Genomic DNA, 21,560 nt, shown 5'->3' on the forward strand with positions numbered 1-21,560 from the left:
ATGAATCGTTTCACCGGAGAAGGGGAGCAGAAACCATGATCTAGTGCATCGAGGAGTTGGCTGTGTAGGGGTTTGTAGGAGGCAGAAATAAGGACAATATTTAGGAAAAAAACAGAAATACCAAAACCTCGCTAAGGAATATAGCCCTCTCACAGTGTAGTACTCTGCTACCCTGAACTTCCAGGTGGCAACAACCACCTGTTGATGCAATACTTTCTTCTGTAGAAAAGAACTAAAAGGCCAGAGGCAGTACTTTCTTAACATATTTCTGGGAAGGAAGAGGGATTTCTGACTGGATTGGATCACTTATTGGAGTGTCTTAGACTCCATTTTTTTTAGGTCAAAAGAAACTGCTCCAGAAACTAAATATCTTGTTTGATCCTACTTAAAGATGAATTGCCAATACTGTAGGGGCACAGGAACATCCATTTTCATCATCTTAATCAGTGTCAAATCAAACTTGGAGCAATTTTGAGAACATTGGTAATTTCCCCCTGGGACTACAATATACTTTTAAATTTTTCATGTGCAATTTCTCCACAGATTGCAAGACAACAGCAGCAGCTTCTGCAGCAACAACACAAAATCAATTTGCTTCAGCAACAGATCCAGGTCAGAAATCATCATTTCATGCATACTTCCAATTAAATAATATTTATCTATCTATCTATCTATCTATCTATCTATCTATCTATCATCTATCTATCTATCATCTCTATCATCTATCTATCATCTATCCATCTTTGGTTTCTAATTTTTAGATGACCTAACTGGAATAACCTCCAAAATAAACATTCCTTTTGGCTTACTTGATTCAGAGCATGTTACCTCTGTGCCATGAGAATCTTGCAAGGAGTCACAGACCCAACTGTCAGGAAGCTTTCGATCTGAGCAAGCTGACAGTCATTTTCATCCTATACTGAAAGGAAATTATTGCAGAGAAATATTAGAAAGGTTTCATTTTCTCTGTCCTTTAATGTTTAAAATGTGATTGTGAGTGTTCTTAAATGAGGGATATGCAGGAGAATCAAAGCTAAAAGGTCCAGCAAATTCTGTTAGAGAGCAGTGGCAGAGAGAATATATGACTGTATGCTCAAGAGCCATGTGTGATGAGGGTTGAGATTAGGGAAGGTAATGATTTGATGTTCAAGTAGAACTTCACCCTTCATGTTGCCTGGAGAAACCAAGAGTGAGGGCTTCATAACCTGCATATTTTGCTCACATGGAAATGTGTGATGATGAAGAGCATCAGTGAAGATGGAAGAAAGCAGCTATACTGATAACAAAAGGAAAAAGTAAGGTGTCAGAGTTGTCCTGTCTTCACCACTTGCTGGTAGCATGAATTTTGACAAACTTTTTTTCCCCTTCTGAAAAATTTCCTTTCCAAAACTACCTATTCCATAGAGTATTATGAGGACTTAATGAAATCACAGATGAAGTATCAAGGCATACCATAGGTGTTCAATACATACTTGCTATTACCAGCAAGAAATGGAATCTAATTCATGTCACTATGAATCCACCCTATGTAATATCCGTTTCCTGGAAGCAGATGCCAGAGAAGAGAAATTCATCATTCTTTTGGAGTCCTATCTTGAGAATCCAACATATTTTGTTAAGAAGAAATTCATCATTCTTTTGACATTCTATCTTGAGAATCCAACATATTAAGTGTAAATATCATAAATGTCAGAAGCAAATATGTCTACATTATTTCGTTTGTGTATTTAATCATGTTTAGACTTCATTGCCAGCAAAGTTCATCCCACTTTACCTAATTGGGTCAGGTATACTTAATTTGTTCACTCTGGATTCTGTATCCCAATCAGGGCTTATTCATTCTTGGTCCACCTGAAATTTTAGTTAGCTAGTCACCGCTTCACAGAGACAGAGAAACATCAGTGAGATGATCCAACCAGGATTCTTTGCTTTCCTTAACTGTAATTACAAGCAGCACATCCTAATGTGATGTTATCTATCTGTATATATCTCGAGTGTGGTTATTCAATTTAGTGGTTTAAAACTGTTCATTGGGGAGCACCTGGGTGGCTGTCAGCTGTGGGTTGTTGGACTCTTGATCTTGGCTCAGATCTTGATCTCACTGTTGTGAGGTTGAGCCCTGCATTAGGATCCGTGTTGGGCATGGAGCCTACTTAAAAAAAAAAAACAAAAACAAAAGCAAAAACAAAAAAGAAACAAGAAACTGTTGGATTTCATGTTCAGTCTAAGTGTGCTGACTTTGAATATAGTTTTAATTGATAGTACCAGGTTATCCACATTTACAATGTTTTTATTTGTTGAAAATCTAAGATAATAAAGCAGTTATGGTATTATATTTTCTAATCTGGGAAGTAGGGAATGTGTTAGGCAAAAATAAGTTCTGAGTAAGATGACAATCTGAAAGGAATTCATTTACACAACTTCTTGTATTCTCATTAACAGCATAGTTCTAAAGTATATTTTATAAATTATTGATTTGGGGCAATCTTACAAATACTTAATAGTTATGAAAGTCACAATTATTTAAATTAGTCTATTGAGAGGTTGTTCATACAGTTATGGGAAGGACAACTATAGTGACATGTGTAGAAATAAAAGATTAGAAACGTGGAACAGATCTTTTTTTGCTCATGTAAATCCTTGCACATTTATTATTGAGAATGTTTTCTCTCCCTTTTCTTCTTCCTTGCCCTTCCTCCTCTTCCTTGGCAGCATCTCACAAAGAAGAATAGTAAAATTCAAACCTGCTATGGTGGAAAGCAAATCAAATTCATATCAAATAGTATTATTACATTTATTTTTGTCAATGAATGCATAATCGATGCTTATATAAGAATTTATAATAGGATGAATTTACTTGCTATCTGCAAATACTTATGTAGTATATTTTGAATTTGATCTGCGTCCTTTATCTTCCTTCGGTATGGAGCCTAAGACCTAGAAATAAATACACCAACTTAAATTGTTCATCCTGATTGCATTTTCTTACATGTTTTATACCATTGTCTCTTTGGGCTTTAGAAAATACTTCATTCCAGTTTCTTTATTGCTAGAATAGTGGACTGAAATATTACTAGACCACAATTAAGGCTGGTTTCAATTATGAATACACAAGACATCAACGTGACCCAAGCGTTGGTAAAGGCATGCAATGCATTATATAGTTGCATCTACTAGATGGATTAAATTGACAGAGTAAGAAAGCAGGAAAATTTTCAGATTTGATGGCTATGTTACATCACAGGAGGATGACATTCCCCAACATTTATCTCATTCTTTTTCCTGAGATTTCTTTAAAGGAGAGGTTTAGACATCTTTATTCCATTTGAAGTATATAACATTCAATTTTTTAAAAAATGTATGAACAAGTTTGTACATACATATGAATGCCCAAACATTCACATTTCTAATGACTCAAGTTATTTAAAAATTCTATTGGCCTATTATTTCTTTTGTCAATTCTAGATGAAAAAAGTGGTAGTAGGTTTTACTCTGTAGTTATGTATTCAAAGAGAAAATGATGTAAGAATTAGTAAATTCATCAATTTTATTCAATCAGGATCAATTCTTTATGAACTGTTTTTCTCTCTTTAGAAAGCAGCCTTAGCTCTTAAATTGCATGATGTTAATTGGATTGAGTACTCAATCTATCTACATTGCTTCCTTACAAAGACTTTATGTAGAGGTATAGACTTTTTTTAGGTTGATTCATGTAATTCATCAGGATTAAAAGAAGAAACAAAAAGTTTCCTGCTACTGTTTGTAACATCATAAATCAGTTCATTTTCAAAAAAAAAATCATGTTATAATACCAAAAAATATTTCATCTTCCCACAAGAACTTGTATTTTTCTTTGAGACTCTCAATTTTAGGCACACTAAAATTTCAGTCTTTTTCTCCAATTCAGCAGTGTTTTCCTTTACTATTTCTGTTTATTGCCCTTAAAAAATAGAATACTTTTACATTCCTACTTACTGTACCCAGCTAACTCTTAATGTGCATTAATGTGTGAGATGAAATTTATAAATATTTCAGAGAAAAAATCTTTATATTTTTTAAAGATAACCTTTTTTTTTAATCTTCTGCTTATGGTACAGTGCCCACCTTTAAGCAATTTTATTTTCTGACTAATCTCTTTTTCACATTAAATCAACCTGTTTCTAATAGGGATAGTTAGGTGGTTTATGTTTCCAATAATGATCCTAAACCAACGGTTCATCTTGACGTCATTCACTATTACCAAAACCTTTTAAAGTAAATGAATGAGTGACCTCTACTCAGCTTCCATTATGGCAACAAACTGAACGTCCCTGGAGATTCAAGATCCCTTTTATCTTGAAGCTTTGTATGGGACAGGATTCTATAGCTTCGGGGTGAGTAGGGGAAGCATGTCCTAGTTTTAATTTTTTTTACCCTTTTTAATAATACTTAATAGAATTTTAGTTTTTTATTAGCATCTAATAGGGTCAGGCCAGTAACATACTCTAGTATGAAATCCACTTCAGATATTTTTAAGAGAATTTTTAAAGATGTTTTAGTTCTTGTATTTGACGTGATTCCCATACTGAAAGTTCAGTGTTTGAATTTTCTTAAGAAATTTTACAAATCTGTTGCCTTCTCCCTTCTGACTAACTTTTCCAATTGTTTGTTGTTCATTGTGTTCTCTTGTGGGCAATTTAAACAATGTCATTGTTTCCGATTCATAATGTATACATTTGTAGGACTAGTAGTATCTTTGGGTCACTGATTCTGTCTGGAGCTAAGGGTAGAGCAAAGGACAAATCTCTGTTCTTTTGTAATCTTAACTGGCCAGTGTATATTCCATTAGTATATAAGGAAGAACTTGGCTTTTCAGGTGGTATGGGACTATATTTAACTGTATGAAATACAATTTTAATTGTATTAAATGATTAAAAATATAGAGAGCAAGTTCTCTGGAATTAGACATATCTGAATTCAATCTCTGCATGTTCACACCTCATCTGCTGTGTGATCTTGGGAAAATTACTTAATCCCTCTGGTTTCATTATACCCATCCATTAACTGGGAGTTATAATTGCTAAGTGACATTGGGTTAGTTTAAAGATTGAATGGGATCATACCTAACATGTGGTGAACATACAATGCTTAAAATTTTTGTTTAAGGTAATAGGAAAGAAAAAAAAATTGTTCCTTCTGTTATTTATGATGATGAACAACTTAATGAGGAGAATTTCTAGGAAAAGAAGAGTATAATCTACATGGCAGTAGCCACTGAAAATTGTAAATTCAGTGTTCCAACAATTCATATTATTTTAGAACTACAAGGGATTTTTAGAAAGCCTTTATTTAGACCTATCTCTCATTTTGACATTTGTAAAACTGAAACCAAGTAAGGTTAGAAGATTTTCCCAATGTCACAGAAGTTGTTACTTAGAACAATGGCTGGATTCCAAGTTTCCTAAATCTTGGCCCAATTCATTTTTTATTTCACCGACGTTCTACCATTTAAGGCTTAATGGCCCGAAGTTTTAAAATGAGTTTTCTTTCCCTGGGAACTTATTCCTACAAAATAAAAATACAACTTGACTTATGTACAATTGAATGATTAAGTTGCAGTCATGGGCTCAACCAATTTGTGATAAAGGTTTTATTTTATTGGAGCCAAAGTTCTCTGAGCTCATTAAGAGTTTTGGTAATTCTTGATAAATTATTATGCAGAACAAAATCCATTGAAATATTGTATTGAAAACATAATAACATGAAAGGTGAAATAATAGTACCTGACTGACCTGCTGATTTATGATTTCTTTCTCTGAGTGTGGTAAGTTGGAAGCCTTTTACCCCCCTCAACAAGACTCCACACATATACATGAGGACAAAGAGATTGCAAAGTAACCTTGTCTCTTTAGGAGACTGGAAATGCCAAGAATAAACACCATGCAATTAAGGTAGCATTTCAACCTAAGAAGGAAATGCATTAACTCCTTGAGCTCTGACTAATGTTTTGCTGTAGGAAATAAAATATATCACAACTGAACAGGATATAGTTCTAGACTTTCAGATAGGTTACTGGAGGAAACAATATGGAGATACAAAGAAATAGCTTAAAGAGTCACTTTCTGCTCTTCCTTGTACTTTCTGGAAGTAGAAGTTCCTTTTGAGAAGATAGGTAGTCTCTCCTACAAGAGCAATGATGCTATCTGTAGCTCTCTGTCTTTTTATTTAGGGAGAGTGACTTTAAAACTCTTTAAGCATTTTTAATACATCTCTTGGCAGTTACCTAATGATGGAATTTCAGTAATTCATACTATTTCACTGTATAGTTAAGCCTGTCTCTGTAGATAAAGGTACAGATAGATTGATATGCATATATAGCTTAATTTTTACTGATACAATTCATATCACATGACTTGAGTGTACGAAGAATAATGAAAGCAACTATATCCAGAGCCCAACCCTCTATATGCTCCCCTGTATTCTATGTGCAATCCTTTATTCAGAAGGAGCCACTTTAAAATCTTTTAAGTTTTTGTTTTAATAACTTCTTAGTATTTACTTCTATATAAAAATAGAATTATAATGCTGTTTCTGAGTTAACATTAAACATCCTTAACTTAGAAATGAAGAATTGCTGAGTTCTTGTATCTCCACCCTAACATCCTCTCCTATTCCCCTCCTTCACCTTATAATGAAGTCTTTCAAATTTTTCCCAAAGGTACTTCTAAGCATTAAACAGTTTACTTGCACCTCTTTTCTTTTTCAATCAACTATAACTAGTCTCTTGACATTTGCCTTGTCAGATGAGGATGGAATCTCTCTCTTATTCCCAAATATCAATTTCTGTTATCTGTACGTTTAAATATATATCTAATACATGTATTTGTGTATGTAATTATACACACATACCTGTTGTACTTTACCTAATGGTTAATCTTAAAAGTTGAAAATCAAGAAATGATTTTTACATTAAAATACAAATCTATGTATTTTTTTCTGGAATAGTCTTAAAGGAATATTCCTTATTCCCTTTTTGTTTAGCTTTGTGCTTTCCAATTGCCTTTTCTTTTTTTATTTTCTCTCGTGGTATTCATGTGATTTGTCTTATAACTTCATAAGTTCTCAGGAATAAATCAAATCTCCAGAAGCCCACTTTTCTTGATACCTGTTTCCTGGCTGTCCATCTTGCTTTCATTTGGATCAATTGATCCAGCCAATATTTTGAGATATCCATTTATGATTCTCCAGAGTTGGGATCACTGTTTCCTATATTGTCCTCCTGGGTTTATATCCTTGTTTTGCTCTAGAACCGTATCAAGAAACTTCCTGAAAGAAAAGGAGGGGCATGAGGATACATAGCATATAAAGTATCCAGGATAAAAACATAAATGTAGGTATATGTAATAATATTCTATTTAAGCTCTCTATTTGATGGTAGTTTGGCTACAAATGAAATTTTGAGCTGGAAATCATTTTCCTTATATTTTAAATCTGGAATTCCAATGCTCATGCTAACTATCTTAAGTTTTCCCAGACTCTTCTATTTGTGCTGAGGGAATGTGATGTAGCTGGGATAGAGGTAAATTGATGGATCCACTTTCAACTAATACAACTGTTTTCAATCCAAGTCTCACTTCTGCTCTCCCTCATACCTGGAGTGTCAAGTCTCAAGACTTTCTGGTGGTTCTGAGGGCAATTTAAACACCTTCTCTGCTTAACATGTGTACAATGTATACTCTAGTTTGTTTCACCCACTTTTAGTTAACATTATACAATTATTTTTCATCTTCCAAAACTCTAGCCAAATTTCTTGCCTGTGTAAACCTCCTATTCTTTACTGCTTTATGTGACACGGGATATTAAATTTGTCTGTTTTTATCATTTTAACAGTATCTCAGGAAAGAATGCAATAAATGCACATGGTCTATCACCTTGGTTTGGCAATCAGGATATCATTTTTAAAATTTTTCTTTCTTTCTTTCTTTCTTTCTTTCTTTCTTTCTTTCTTTCTTTCTTTCTTCTTTCTTTCTTTCTTTCTTTCTTTCTTTCTTTCTTCTTTCTTTCTTTCTTCTTTCTTTCTTTCTTCTTTCTTTCTTTCTTTCTTTCTTTCTTTCTTCTTTCTTCTTTCTTTCTTTCTTTCTTTCTTTCTTTCTTTCTTTCTTTCTTCTTTCTTTCTTTCTTTTTCTTCTTCTTCTTCTTCTTCTTCTTCTTCTTCTTCTTCTTCTTTCTTTCTTTCTTTCTTTCTTCTTTCTTTTTCTTTCTAATAATCTTTATTTATTGTTCTTAAATTTATTTTTAAATATTCAAGACACATAAACCAGTATCTTGGAATGAAGGAGACCTTGTAAAGACAATGAGTTATTGCAGAAAGGTAAAGCTCCAAAACCAAACGTCACAGTTTAAGATCTGTAAATGTATATTTTCTAGTTTCCTTGGTGTTTCCAAGGTACATATATCTGGAGGATATCACCATCCTTTTTCTGATAGATTTATCAAACAATAAGAGTTTATATTTGTGTAGAATTTTAAACTATGACCCTGATATTTTAAACTTTTTAATTTTACTGAGACCTAGTTAAAGTACCCATATTTGATGACTATGCTGAGGTAATTTTGACAAATTTTTGGAAGCGGTAAGCCAGATCTGAAATTCATTCATCCTGGCTTGGGCTTTTCACTAAAAACAATGCATTTCATGGGAGGAGATTTTTTTTTCTCATTTTTTTAAAGATTTTATTTATTTATTAATGAGAGACACAGAGAGAGGCAGAGACACAGGCAGGGGGAGAAGCAGGTCCCATGCTGGGAGCCCGATGTGAAACTCGATCTCAGAACTCCAGGACCACGGACCTGAGCCAAAGGCAGATGCTCAACCACTAAGCCACCCATGTGTCCCTTTTTCTCAGCTTTTATGTGGAATCTCAAATAATCTTCCTTATTAGTTTCCTTTTTCTATCTGATTTCTGTGCTGTTTCTGTGCTACGTCTTTCTCTGATCTTTGGAATATGATTTCTGAAGGGGAGCCTGGGCTCATTTGATCCAGTATGGTCATAATGGAATCACTGAGACTGACCCAGAAAACAGACCTGCAACAGTCTTTCCCATGACTTTACAACCTTTCCCCAAACAACATTACCTGTGGAAAAAGTGGTACACTGTTCCTCACTGTGGCTCTGTACTCCATATCTTATCAGTTAACAAAACAGGGCCCATCAGGGCTTAGATAAAACCCTGGGAATGTAATTATCAAATAGTGGGAGGCAAAACAAAACAAGGCAAGTTAACAATAACAGATTTGGAAATGTAGGCCAGAAGTCAATATGTTGGCCTAAAATGAATCTATTTCACTTTACCTTAGTTGCATACTCATTAATGTTGTAAAATAAATGCTGTAGCAGGGAATTGCTCACAACCTTTAGAAAAAATTTCTATCTCCTGTCTTTGAATAGAGTTGACAAATAGAAAGGAATTAGATGCCGATGAAATTAACAGAGTATTAACATAAAATTAATTATTCTATGAAGAGTAGTTACATCATGAGTCAAAACTTACATTCCAGGCATTCCTAGTACATGGTATATTTGCTTCAGTTCTGTAGCTAGAGGACCAATTTCTACTCAAAAGCTGATAATTTTTTTCAATTTAATTTTATTTAAACTCAATTAATTAGCATACAATGTATCATTATATTCAGAGGTAGAGTTATTTATCAGTGTTATATAACACACAGTGCTCATTACATCACGTGTCCTCCTTAATGCCCATCACCTTGTTACTCCATCCTTCCTCCCCTGCAGTGACCCTCAGTTTGTTTCCTGTAGTTAAGAGTCTCTTATGGTTTGTCTCCTGATTTTGTCTTATTTTATTTTTCCCTCTGTTCCCCTATGATCCTCTGTTTTGTTTCTTAAATTGCACATATAAGTGAAATGATATGATAATTGTCTTTCTCTGATTCACTTATTTTGAAAAGGTGGTAAATTTTTATGCAACTTATAGACAAAAAGAAACCAACTTTTTACTTTATTTGTATGTCTGTGTGTGTGTGTGTGTGTGTGTGCATGTGTTGGCTCTGTTTATCTTTAGAAAAGAAAGACTAACAGTCAAATAAAATGAGAAAGGAAGACAAATAGAACATGGAGGATACCTATACGATACTAGTTTTCCCTTGAAGGAGAAACAAAAAGAAAAATTCGAATTGCTTCTTCTTCAATGAATATTCTAGAAGTGGTAAATTCACATGGTAGCATTTGATAAAGTTGATTACTCCCATTTTCTTGAAACAGTCTTCAGTTGGCCTCCAAAAGACCACAGTCTGCTTTAGAAAAAAACAAAACAAGAAACTTTTTATTCCCCATCCTCAGTCTCTTTTGGTAGTTTCTGCATGCTTCAAAGTCTAACTTGCTGTAATTCTCCATCATCTGATTTAATTCCTAAGTGATCTCATCTAATTTTTCCATATACTATTTTATTTATTTTTTTATACTCTGTTTTAAAGATAATACCTCAAAACTTATTTTCCCGTCCTTTACCTCTCTCCTAGACCTCAAAGTCAAATATCCAACTACCTTCTCAGCCTATTTAAGTGCACAACTAGTAAGCACCCAAATTTCACATTTTGAAAGCAGAACCTTTAACTATGTTTCCAAAACCCATTATTTCCCAGTTTATCCAACTATGAGAATGAGACCATATGCCTAGTTCCTGTCACCAAAACCTAGGAACTATTCTTAAATCCTTTCATTCGTATATATCTCACAACTTATCCATCAACATTGCTTTTTGTCCTCAATCCATCAATTGACCGACTTCTCCTTCCATTACTCACCATCATTTCTCACCAAGGCTCCTACAGTAGCCTCCTAACCAAGTTGGTCATCCAACTTCCTCTGTTGACCCCTTAAGTAGACATTTTACATAGCTGCTAGTGTGATCTTTTAAATTTAATTGTGCTGTAATCATGTCATTTAAAATAAATCCACTCTCCTTATGTTAGTCTATTTGGCTGTACATGAATGCCAACCTCTCAAACTGTCTCCCTCATTCCTTCTACCCCAGAAACCTGTCCTTCCTGGTTTCAGGGAATATGCTAAGAATGTTCTAGCATCGGTACATTTTTATTTGTCTTTCTTAGGTCCTGGAATGCTTTCTTTAGTTCATTACATAATTTAGACCCTCATTTCATTCAGGTCTTTCTTCAAATACCATCCTCCTCAGGAGGAGAGGTGGGGCATCTCAGACAACCCAATCCAAAATAGTCTTTGCATCCCCTAGTCATCTCTGATCACTTGCCCTGTTTATTTCTCTTCACAGCCCTTATCACCATCTTATATATACTTTGGGGGTGATACCTCATACTGTACCTTATATTGCCACCACACTACATACCTGGCAGTACATTCTTTGAGGTCAAAGATTTTATCTGTCTTGATATTATATGTACCTTGCAAAGTATATATGTACTTGAAAAGTACATATAATAGCTCCTGGCTTATAATAATAACTTTAAGTTATTTATTGAAGAGATGAATGAATAAAGTGTAGGCACATTACCCACTCTGTAGTATATTTAATAATAAGCAAGATGATAATTTTCTCAAGAGACTGAAATAGATGTTTAGGGAGTCATCAAAAATAGATAACCAACATTTCCTACTGCTGTATATGGTTTGTAAAATCATTTTGTACTTTGTATTATACTGGTGAGAAGGAGCAGCCTATTGCTCGTTAAGTACTTGGCACTTTGCAGAGGTCATTTCATATAATTATCACAAGAATTCAGATAGGTTATGACATTATCTCCATTTTATAGACAGTGGAATTGAAGAATGGGTGTGGGGGGGGATGTATATGTGTGTGTTTGTGGGAGGGTGTGTATGAGAGAGGAGAGAGAGAGAATCTGAGATCTTAACAGTTGAGTACTAAGTAAACTTAAAAGGTGCCTTCTTTGTCTCTCTCCTTATTAGAGTAGCAATGGGCAATTTAATTCAGATAATCTCAAGAAAATAAGGGCAATTGATCTTATCAAACTGAGTTAAACCTATTAGACTGGCAAATGTGGCAGGATTTTTTTAAAAAGTACTTCAGTTTTGCTTTCTATAATAAACCAGGTGAGAGAGTGCTTTTTTATAAATGGAGAAATCAATAAATATCTTTAAAATGAATTTCTGATGTTGACAATCCTGTCATACCTAAATAGAAAATTATAAGAGGTGAACTAATGAACTTTCATAGCATGCACATATGTTTACTAAAAGAGGTAAAATAATGAGCTAATTTTGATATCATACACATACATATTTAGTTAGATATTTATATTAATATAGGTATATACACTTGTATGTATGTATGTATGTGTGCCTGTATGTACACACTCATCTGCACATACTCGGGTTTCTATACATCTTTTTGAATCATTGTTTCCCTTTATCTTCCCTGTTTATTGCCAAAATACATATTTAAATTTATTCTCTTCTAACATAACCACCATCTAATTCTGAATACATGTTTTTCCTCCCTCTCTACCTCTGTGTTCCTTTCCACTACTTTGCCAATAACTGTATCTATACCTGCTGCTTGACCATCTGACATAGCCACTAGTCATTTCTTTTACCCTTCTAATTTTATTTTCTTTCTCCCACAGTTCCTCCTCTGGCTAAGTCTTCTCCTCCTTATCTGTTTAGGCAACTGGATTTCATGTTTTTGTTGAATAGAAAGTTGTCCACTAATAAGCCAAAGGAGTCTGAAATATCATTTTGCTTTAATTTTAAAAGTAAATTATTAGGATTTTTGTGGGGTGATGCAAGTGGGAGAGAGCAAAAGAAAACATAAACAGGCTCCAGCAGAGGTTTCACAGAGTGTTAGTATAATATATTATTGCAATCTTTTCATGATAGAGGGTGTGTTGTCACGAGCACCCGTGTCATGCAGCCAGGAGAAGAGGAGGGATGGTGCTGCTGTGAGGTAAATCAAGAGATAACAATAAAATTTTTCTGTTGCCTGGTGGAGGTGTTTAGGATGTGTTTTCTTTATATCTTCATCCGCCCCTAATTGAGGATGCTTTAAAATTGAATGACTAGCAGTCAAAACGTGTTTGCTTCAAGCTGAGAAGAAAAATGCTGGTGTCTCCGCTTCCAAACTGATTGCGCTTTGTACACAACTGACAGCCCCAGTCACTTTGAGTGACTGATAAGTGGGAAGCGCTGCCACTTATCAAGGAATGCAGGCTGAAAAGAAAAGACTGGGGCCGTTTCGATGCTTTGGCATGTTCAAAATAACATCTTACATCAGTCAGACTCAGAAGCACTAAAAGACATTGAAAATGAAGTAATGTATAGAGAAATGTGGTATGTGTGTATGAAGAGAGACAAAAATTACTCAGCAAGCAAATAGCTGCAAAAGCAGGGTGGGGGGAGAGAAAGCATTGTTAGGGGTCAATCTTGCGAAGGGAACCAATGGGTAAATAATTTACACACATTTTGATAAAATTTACCCTTAGTCTGAAACATCCAAATTTAAAAATACGTAACTGAAGAGTTCCACCATTATTCGTATGAGCAGCTGCCTTTGACCAAACAGATGCCTTAAAGCACCTCAGCAATGAAAATGTTATCCACTTCTATAGACAGTAATTTTTACCCTGAGAAAGAATCCCAATTTTCATCCCCCTTCTGTTCTTGTGTAAATATTTAAAATGTAAAACATATATTTAAAATATTCTGTTATATCTGACTTAAAGAGCATGATTATATAATAAAATAAGATAAGGGTATATTTCTTCTTTGAAATTTTGAGACTATGTTAATGAAAGAATATACAGATTCACTGGGCTGTAATTTCCACAAAGAGGAACTTCTGAAAATGACAGATTTTTTTGTACTCAGTTATTAGGTATATATATTCAGTGCATGTATATTCTGCTTTAAATTTTCTAGGACATTCATATTTTAAATATTTTGTTGGTCTATTCACACTAGTTACTTGTTCTTCTGTACTCTCTGGATCTTAATAAGAGAGATGCAATATACACCAATGATTTTACCCCTCCTGTAAATGCCATGTTATCTATTTAAATAACTTGTTTCGGTCTGAAAACTTAAAAATTCACTTGTGGGTTGTTTTTGTTTTGTTTTGTTTTGTTTTGTTTTGTTTTGTTTTGTCAGGGCATATCCCAGTTTTAGATACAGTCACAATAACCATAGTTGTGGTTAATTCAAGCTTCTTCGGCCTGAGCCTGTGTCTTGGGAGGCTAAACGTAATGCATAGTCTATTAATTATTTAAGGAACAAACAACTGCATGGTTGAGGGGTCTACTTTTGAAACCTGCAAATTATTTCACTCTTCTCAATTGCTATAAGACTGAAGACTACTAATGTTTGCATCGTTGTAAAAACTTTTGGGTATGCTCAAAGATAATCATTTGAGTGAGCAGGAAAAAGAATGTGTTAGGACACTATGGCCGTCAGACCAGTTTTGAACTGCTGAAGTCCTTAATGAGATAAGGAGCTTGCTAAACCCACTTTAATTCAGCTGACATGCTTTTTCATTGCAATACTTTCTTGATGAAGGAAGCAGTTTGGTGGATTACATACTAGTACAAGCTCCTGACCTCAACACAGACCAACACTTTGAGCAGTATTGAATTAGAACTCTGTGATCAATAGAATAATGAATATGAAAATAGACTTTAGAGCTAACTTAATCCAACTTTTCCTTCTTTTGTAGAAGGAGAAGATATGGTCCAGAAATAATAAGAGCTATGCCAAATTCCCATAAGTAATTAGATATAGACCCTAGCCTTTTAGCCCTGGTTAATTATATCAAATAAATCAAGATCATAAGCACTCCTGAAAACAAAATGAGCAGTAATTCTGCAGTGCCCATCAAATTGAGTTTGTTTCTTTATCTGGAATTTGAAACAGATATTAAATCTTTTGCTAAAGAAATTTGGAACAATATTTGAATGTTTCCATAGAAATTGTAAATGACACATCACTTAGGAGAGAACAATTAAGAAATGTTAATGACATTTTGATTCATTAAAATTATCAGTATATCATTTTGGAAGGTATATATATAACTTTTAAACATGTATTTCATTGGTTTATGATGGTTCCTGTTTTTAATGACTATTTTTACAGTGAGCTAGTATCTCTGCTTTATCCATTTTAGGTAAAAATTTATAATGTTATATCATTAGACTCTAAATAAAGAAAAGAAACAATGATGTTCTAGTGTGAAAATAATGTCCGATCTGCTTCTCCAAGAGAAGTATTCTTTTGATAAATAGTAGCTGAGAACCTTTCAAAGTAAAACCAAAATATTTTAAGGAACCTCTTGATTTCTAGATGTTTTTAAAAACCTAAAATAGGAAATGAAGATTTTGGCAAAGGAAAATATTTTCCCATCATGTAATTGATTTTTTTCTCCCACTATAAAATGATGCTCATTTCCCAGCCTTCCTATTTAGGACATGTGATATACTCCTATTTTATCATTTATTGAAATCTTTGTCTTACAGTGTCCTATTGTTTTAAAACACTCTTCTCATGTTTCATTCTGTAACAAATGCTTCATTCATGTAAGAGTACAGGAAAGCAAGATATTTCTGGAAAATCTTTATCCTTTGAGACATTGAGTGAAGTCTCTTTTGTGATTAAAAAAGGCTACTGCTCTTAAATGCATTACAGGCACAATCTTGAGGTCTACAAATACTTCCATCAACACATCATTACTTTAAACTGCCTTCTCTTTAACCTGTCTTCTGCTACCTCATATCTTTGTGTTTTTGCGCTCTTATCCAGTTGCTTTCTCCCCAATTATTCCCATGCTCGTGACACAACTTCATTCCTTAGACAACAGATCACTTCAGCAGAATTGAAGAGAAAGAATACAATACAGACATAAATATCCATCAGATATTTTTGTAAATACCTGCTTTAAAAAGACTTAGTATTCTGGTAACATGAAAATGCTAATAATCTTTTTAATCGAAGGAGAATCTCACCTCTTACAGTATCTTGTGAATCTCATTTCTCACAGTAGTATCATTATTATATTTTTTTTATCTCTTACATGGCCATTACAGGATACAATGTTAATACATGTAAACAAAATCCCACTTTGAGTAATGGAGCAATTAGGTTTTAATTCATCTAGTAAATAGATGTTCGTCCGGGTAGTGACACAATTCAAGCATTTGATGATTTTCTTGTGTTCAGTCATAATCGTAAAATAACATTATATGGGTCTACCGTAGGAAAAAGATAGTAATGATAAAGCCAACCAATGGACATTCTTTGGTTATTTTTAAATTAACAAAAATCAGGATTACAGTATTTATGAAGAGTGCTGAAGTTTCAAATGCTTACATGCTATCACTTTGCCCATTTTGCCAAGATTATTAATGGCTTCTGAGGCTAAGATATGATACTATCCTCATTGTTCCTTCTTTATCTGATTAAATCCTTAAAATTCTGTTTTCTAAGGTAGAATAGAGTTACTCTTCTCTAAGCCTCTTAGTACCTATGCAGAGCCACATGGAGTTAGCACTCCCTTTTAGCTCATCTCCTTCATTTTTCTATAACAGCCATTTTTTTGCCCTCTTTCTTTCTCTTTCATAAGTATTTGATTTTCCTCATTTTGAAACTTGATCAAGGAAAATAGAAAAGAAATATTTTTTAAGACTCTCAAACTAAGGGATGCCTGAATGGCTCAATGGTTGAGCGTCTGCCTTCCGCTCCAGGATGTGATCGTGGAGTCCCAGAATCGAGTTCCACATCGGGCTCCCTGCATGGAGCCTGCTTCTCCCTCTGCCTGTGTCTCTGCCTCTCTCTCTGTGAGTCTCGTGAATAAATAAATAAAATTTTAAAAACAAAAGACTCACACTAAGTTTAATATTTTATGGCACAATACCTGGAAAAATGGAGACAGATTAGGAGAATTCAAAATTGTTTGAGTTTTCACAGGAAAAGTTGAAAGGATTAAATGTGGTTTGTGAAAACATTATATTTTGCAACCATCCCAGTTCAATTTAGATTAACCTTCTGTGATATCATTCTGCCAAGTCCCTGAAATTATGGACCCTAAGATGTTGAACCTATTTGTCCAATCTCTTTTTCTAGATGTAAAGATTAGGGTAGGAAGTTTGGGCCTTATCTTTCAGCATTTTACAGCCTTGGAATGAAACTGAAATGCCTACCCAAAAGAATAATTCCTTTTTTTTTAAATGTATTTTCACTGAGAATATTCTAAAAAGCTCAAAGAATTTCTATATCCCAAATAATTGCCCTGGTTCTATTTTTTTTCCTCACTTACTCTGATTAGTGATTTCAGTAGCATTCAGAAGTGATAATGCACTAAAGTTTCCTATGTTTTTTTATTTGGAATTTCTACTCCATAAACACACATTTATGGCTTGAATCCATAAAGATTGTAAAATAAGACTATCTTGAGCGTGCCATGTGTCATTTTAAAATATTTTAAAGATGCTAATGACTTGTTTAAGATATTTAGTTTTTTTCTTAATAACAGCCATTTTGACAATAGGCTAAGCCTTATAACTTACCTGTTGAAATCATAAAGGAAAAAACTTATCAAGGAAAAGTGTGCATAGTTAGATAGATGCCTTCCCCCAGTGCCATTGACTGTTCAGGTAACTATAATATAGTTATGAGACTTTTTTTTTTCTTTTTGGTACTGCTTTAACTTAAAGGAGAAACAGAAAATAACCTCAGGATGTGCTGCACTTATTTTATTACTACTTGTCCCTTCTCTCCACCTTGACCACTATTAAGTTTTATTCCATTCTGGCTGTGTTAAGCTGTACTAAATGTCAGTGGGATGTCTGCCCACATCATCTGTTATAATGATCTGTTCCTACTCATAGGGAACTCATTCACTGAGGCTCTCTTTTTACAATCCTACATACCCACCTGCTTGCATAGGAAATATAATTCTCCCCTTATGCAGTCCCGAGCCGGTCTTAATAAACATGATGGTGAGAAATGCTACAGGCCTTTTTCTTTGCACAATTTAATAGCTTGCTAAAAGTGAAAGAGCAGTAATTAAGAATACAAATGCTCATCAATGGTGGGGAGTTACCGAGGCAAAAGAAGAAAAATCAAGGTTGAGGGCAGATTAAAAATTATTGTAATATAGATTATATTTTCTAAATATTTTCAATGCATAAGTAGTAATTCATAACAATGTATATAACTAACAGAACTGGAATTTTTGGCCTATTAAAGTTCAGTTATAGTGTTTATATGTCTTTATGCAAAGTCTAAGGGACTGGAAAGTACTACCATTTGGTACGGTTCAAATATCCCAGATATTCTGCTCAAGTATAATGGAGACATTCTTAACACTTTTGAAACAATGACGACACATTACTAAGATTTTCAAAATCCTGTAGAAAAAAAGCCAGTGATAGAGCTTCATTTATTATAAAAGTAAACTGAAGTGGTAATTGTAGCTATTACAAATCTTGAAAGGGCCAAAGAAAACAAGAGATGAAAAACATGAGCAAAAAAGCGACAGAAAATCCAAAAGACCTGGGATAGGTAAGCAGCATAGATGTGCAAAGGCATTTCTTTGACAGAATCTTAAGTAAGAGTGCCTTGAGAGGGCACAGAGGAACTGGACTGGAGAAGGAATGATGTTTGTTTTTAACTTGCAAGACTATATGAGCTGTACATAGATCATAGGATTTAGAAATCAAGGAGTTTATTGTTTTCAAGTTGTATGACTTTGGACAAGTCATTTAATGTCATTGATTCTCAACTTCTTCCTTGGTAGGTTCAAAATGTTAGTATCTCACATGATTGTGGAGATAAAAGCATCAAATAATATAATGTGAGTGTGTCTCAAAATTTGTAGAGCACTAGAGCAAATGTATGCTGTCGTTGGTAATCAGTTTTCCCCTCCTCCGTTTCATACCATTACTCTGATCTTGAAATGTGAGTAATCAGCCTCCCAAAAAGGTTTTTGTTTGTTTCTTGTTTGTTCCCCTACCCCCACTAGGGGGGGAGTAGAGCAGGAGTGAAAAAACAAAAGAATTATGTACGTACTTTACAAAGGATACAGTCAGTTTTAATTTGTAGTGTATGTATTAGCACACTTCAGTATGATGTTTAAAGGAGTTTGCTTAATTGATCACTACCCCATCTCCCAATGTTATTCCTTGTACCACATTTTTTCGTTATTGTACATGTGAAATAATAAACATACCTGCCTGTTGTCCACAACCGTGAACGGGAGACTTGTCTGACAAAATCATTAACTATTCAAAGGTTATTTTTTCTTTTCCTTTATTAATAATAGCAAATGCTAGCTTTTAGTATCTTTGTTGATTTACATCACCGATTTAACTTGTCCTTAGTCAAATGGAATTCAGGTACTTTCTAAATTTTTAATTAATTTGTACATAAATACACTACATCATATAATTTACCAGAATTTCAGTTTCCTGGTGGGTCCCAGGATCTTCTGTGTATTGCATACTTTAAAGTTCCTCCTTATCTTTGCATTTAAAATATTGGTAAACTTGAAAATTCTAGAATCACCTGAATGAAGGATTTAAATCAATTTTTAGTTACAAAAACATTATAAGGTCTCTGGAGACTAGGAAATACTTAACTAAAGTCCAATTTTCATAAGATGTTTGCTAATGATAATCATGTTTGGATGAGAGTGAGATTAAAGTTCTTTGTTAACTAAATTGTTGACTGTTTTTGAGGCCAAGTACTTCATTGGAGAAATGACTATTCTTTCCTTTAAACATTACTTGTCAGGCTCTATGCTAAGTTGCTGCTTGCTTTACCACTGATATTTCTGTATGGAATTCATTCTTCAGAAGGTACCATATGGGAGCAGTTGATTGCTTCATCACGATTGGCATCTTGCCTCCAGCTGTGTCCAATAACCTGGCATAGCTGTATTTAGTGGATAACTATTAATGTTGTTATTGGTCATAAAAATCGTTAAGGTACTTAGGGCAATAATGGGATCTCTGCAGAGTAGAAGTAAAAATATAATTTCTGTCTGACCTTTGAAACATTATGGACCTATCATATAATATTAAATTAATATAAGTTACATTAGTCCCCCACCCTTATCCACAGGCAGTTCATTCTAAGACCCCCAGTGGATACCTGAAAGTGCAGATAATACCAAATCTTTCATATACTTTTTTTCTATATATACATGCCAATGATGAAGTTTGATTCATTAATTAGGCACAGTAAGAGATTAATAATAATTACTAATAATAAAATAAAACATAACATTATACTGTAATAAAAGTTATGTGAGTGCTGTATCTCTAAGTATCTTACTGTACTCACCCTGTGATGATGTGAGATGATAAAATGACAGACTTACTTAGAAAATGACATACAACTGTAGACATTGTTAAAAATTACTTTTAATTAAAAAATTAAAAAGAAATTAAAAATTATTTTTAAATATTTCTAACTTCACTGGTAACTTCTGGTATAAAAATTAGCCTGTTACTCTTGCCTTTCCATTATACTTTAGAGAATTGTTTAGAAAATAAATTCATATGGTATTTTCATAGCATGGAATATTGTGTAAGTACTAAAAAGAGTAAGGCTGAGCAAATGTATCAACCACAAAACATGACCAATATATACTGTTAAGTGACTAATGCTAGTCAAAGAACAAAAATACAGAGAGAAAGTGCATTTCTGTCCTAATACTATCAGAGGAACATAAAATGTAAAAACTAACTACATAATGCCACAGCATTCATGATTCTGGTAATACAAATAGAGCCAACATCCCAGAAATCTTCTAGGGCTGAATTAATTATGTTAGACTTTCCGGATCATCCAGGACTGCAAGAAATCCTAACACTTCAGTACCGTATATTGGGGAAGTAAAATTTTCATGCCTTTGTTTAGAACTGTTATTGTGTTAGTGTCATAGGCCCACCATAACAGGTTCCCACAAACTTGGTGGTTTATAACAACAGAAATTTGTTCTCTCACAGTTCTGGAGGCTAGAGTCCAATATCAAGGTGTTGGCATGATTGGTTCCTTCTGCAAGCTCTTAAAGAGAATCCAATCATGTCTCTTCTCTAGCTTCTGTAGAATGCCCAGTGTGGTCTGGGTTCCTTGGTTTATAGGTGTATCACTCCAGTTTTTGCCTCCATCTTCTCATCATCTTCTCCCTTATATCTCTATGTGTCTCAGTTATCCCTCTCCAGTCTCTTATAAACATGTCATTGTTTGGGTTTAGGGCTCAAACTAAATTCTGGAGTATGCCATCTCTAGGTCTTTATTACATGTACAAAGACCCTAATCCTAAATAAGTCCATATTCATAGGTACCAAGACTTAGAACTTGGACATATCTTTTTGGAGAACACAACTCAACTTATTAAAGCTGTTACGATTATTAATTCATTGCATTACAACTATTTTGATTATTAGATATCTTATTTCTTTGAGAAAGTATTGAGGAGAGAGAAGAATGAGTAAGTACATGGCATGCAAGAGTACTGTCGATACACACAACTGTTTAATCACTTCAGATATATTTATGATTCAACCTTTGGTCAGA

The 21,560-nt window shown here is 33.9% G+C and overlaps 1 protein-coding gene across 22 annotated transcripts in view; it reads left to right on the forward strand.

The window, feature by feature from the left end:
• SOX5 (SRY-box transcription factor 5) overlaps positions 1–21,560 on the forward strand; it is a 1,002,640-nt gene that overhangs the window by 803,017 nt on the left and 178,063 nt on the right. For all 22 annotated transcript variants that reach the window (XM_025455370.3, XM_035707446.2, XM_035707449.2 and 19 more), the window contains one exon: positions 544–612. In XM_025455370.3, the coding sequence (XP_025311155.1) occupies positions 544–612 (69 nt within the window). The remainder of the gene's footprint in view (positions 1–543; positions 613–21,560) is intronic.

This window comes from Canis lupus, chromosome 27 (genome assembly GCF_003254725.2).
Source record: "Canis lupus dingo isolate Sandy chromosome 27, ASM325472v2, whole genome shotgun sequence".
Lineage (NCBI taxonomy): Eukaryota > Metazoa > Chordata > Mammalia > Carnivora > Canidae > Canis > Canis lupus.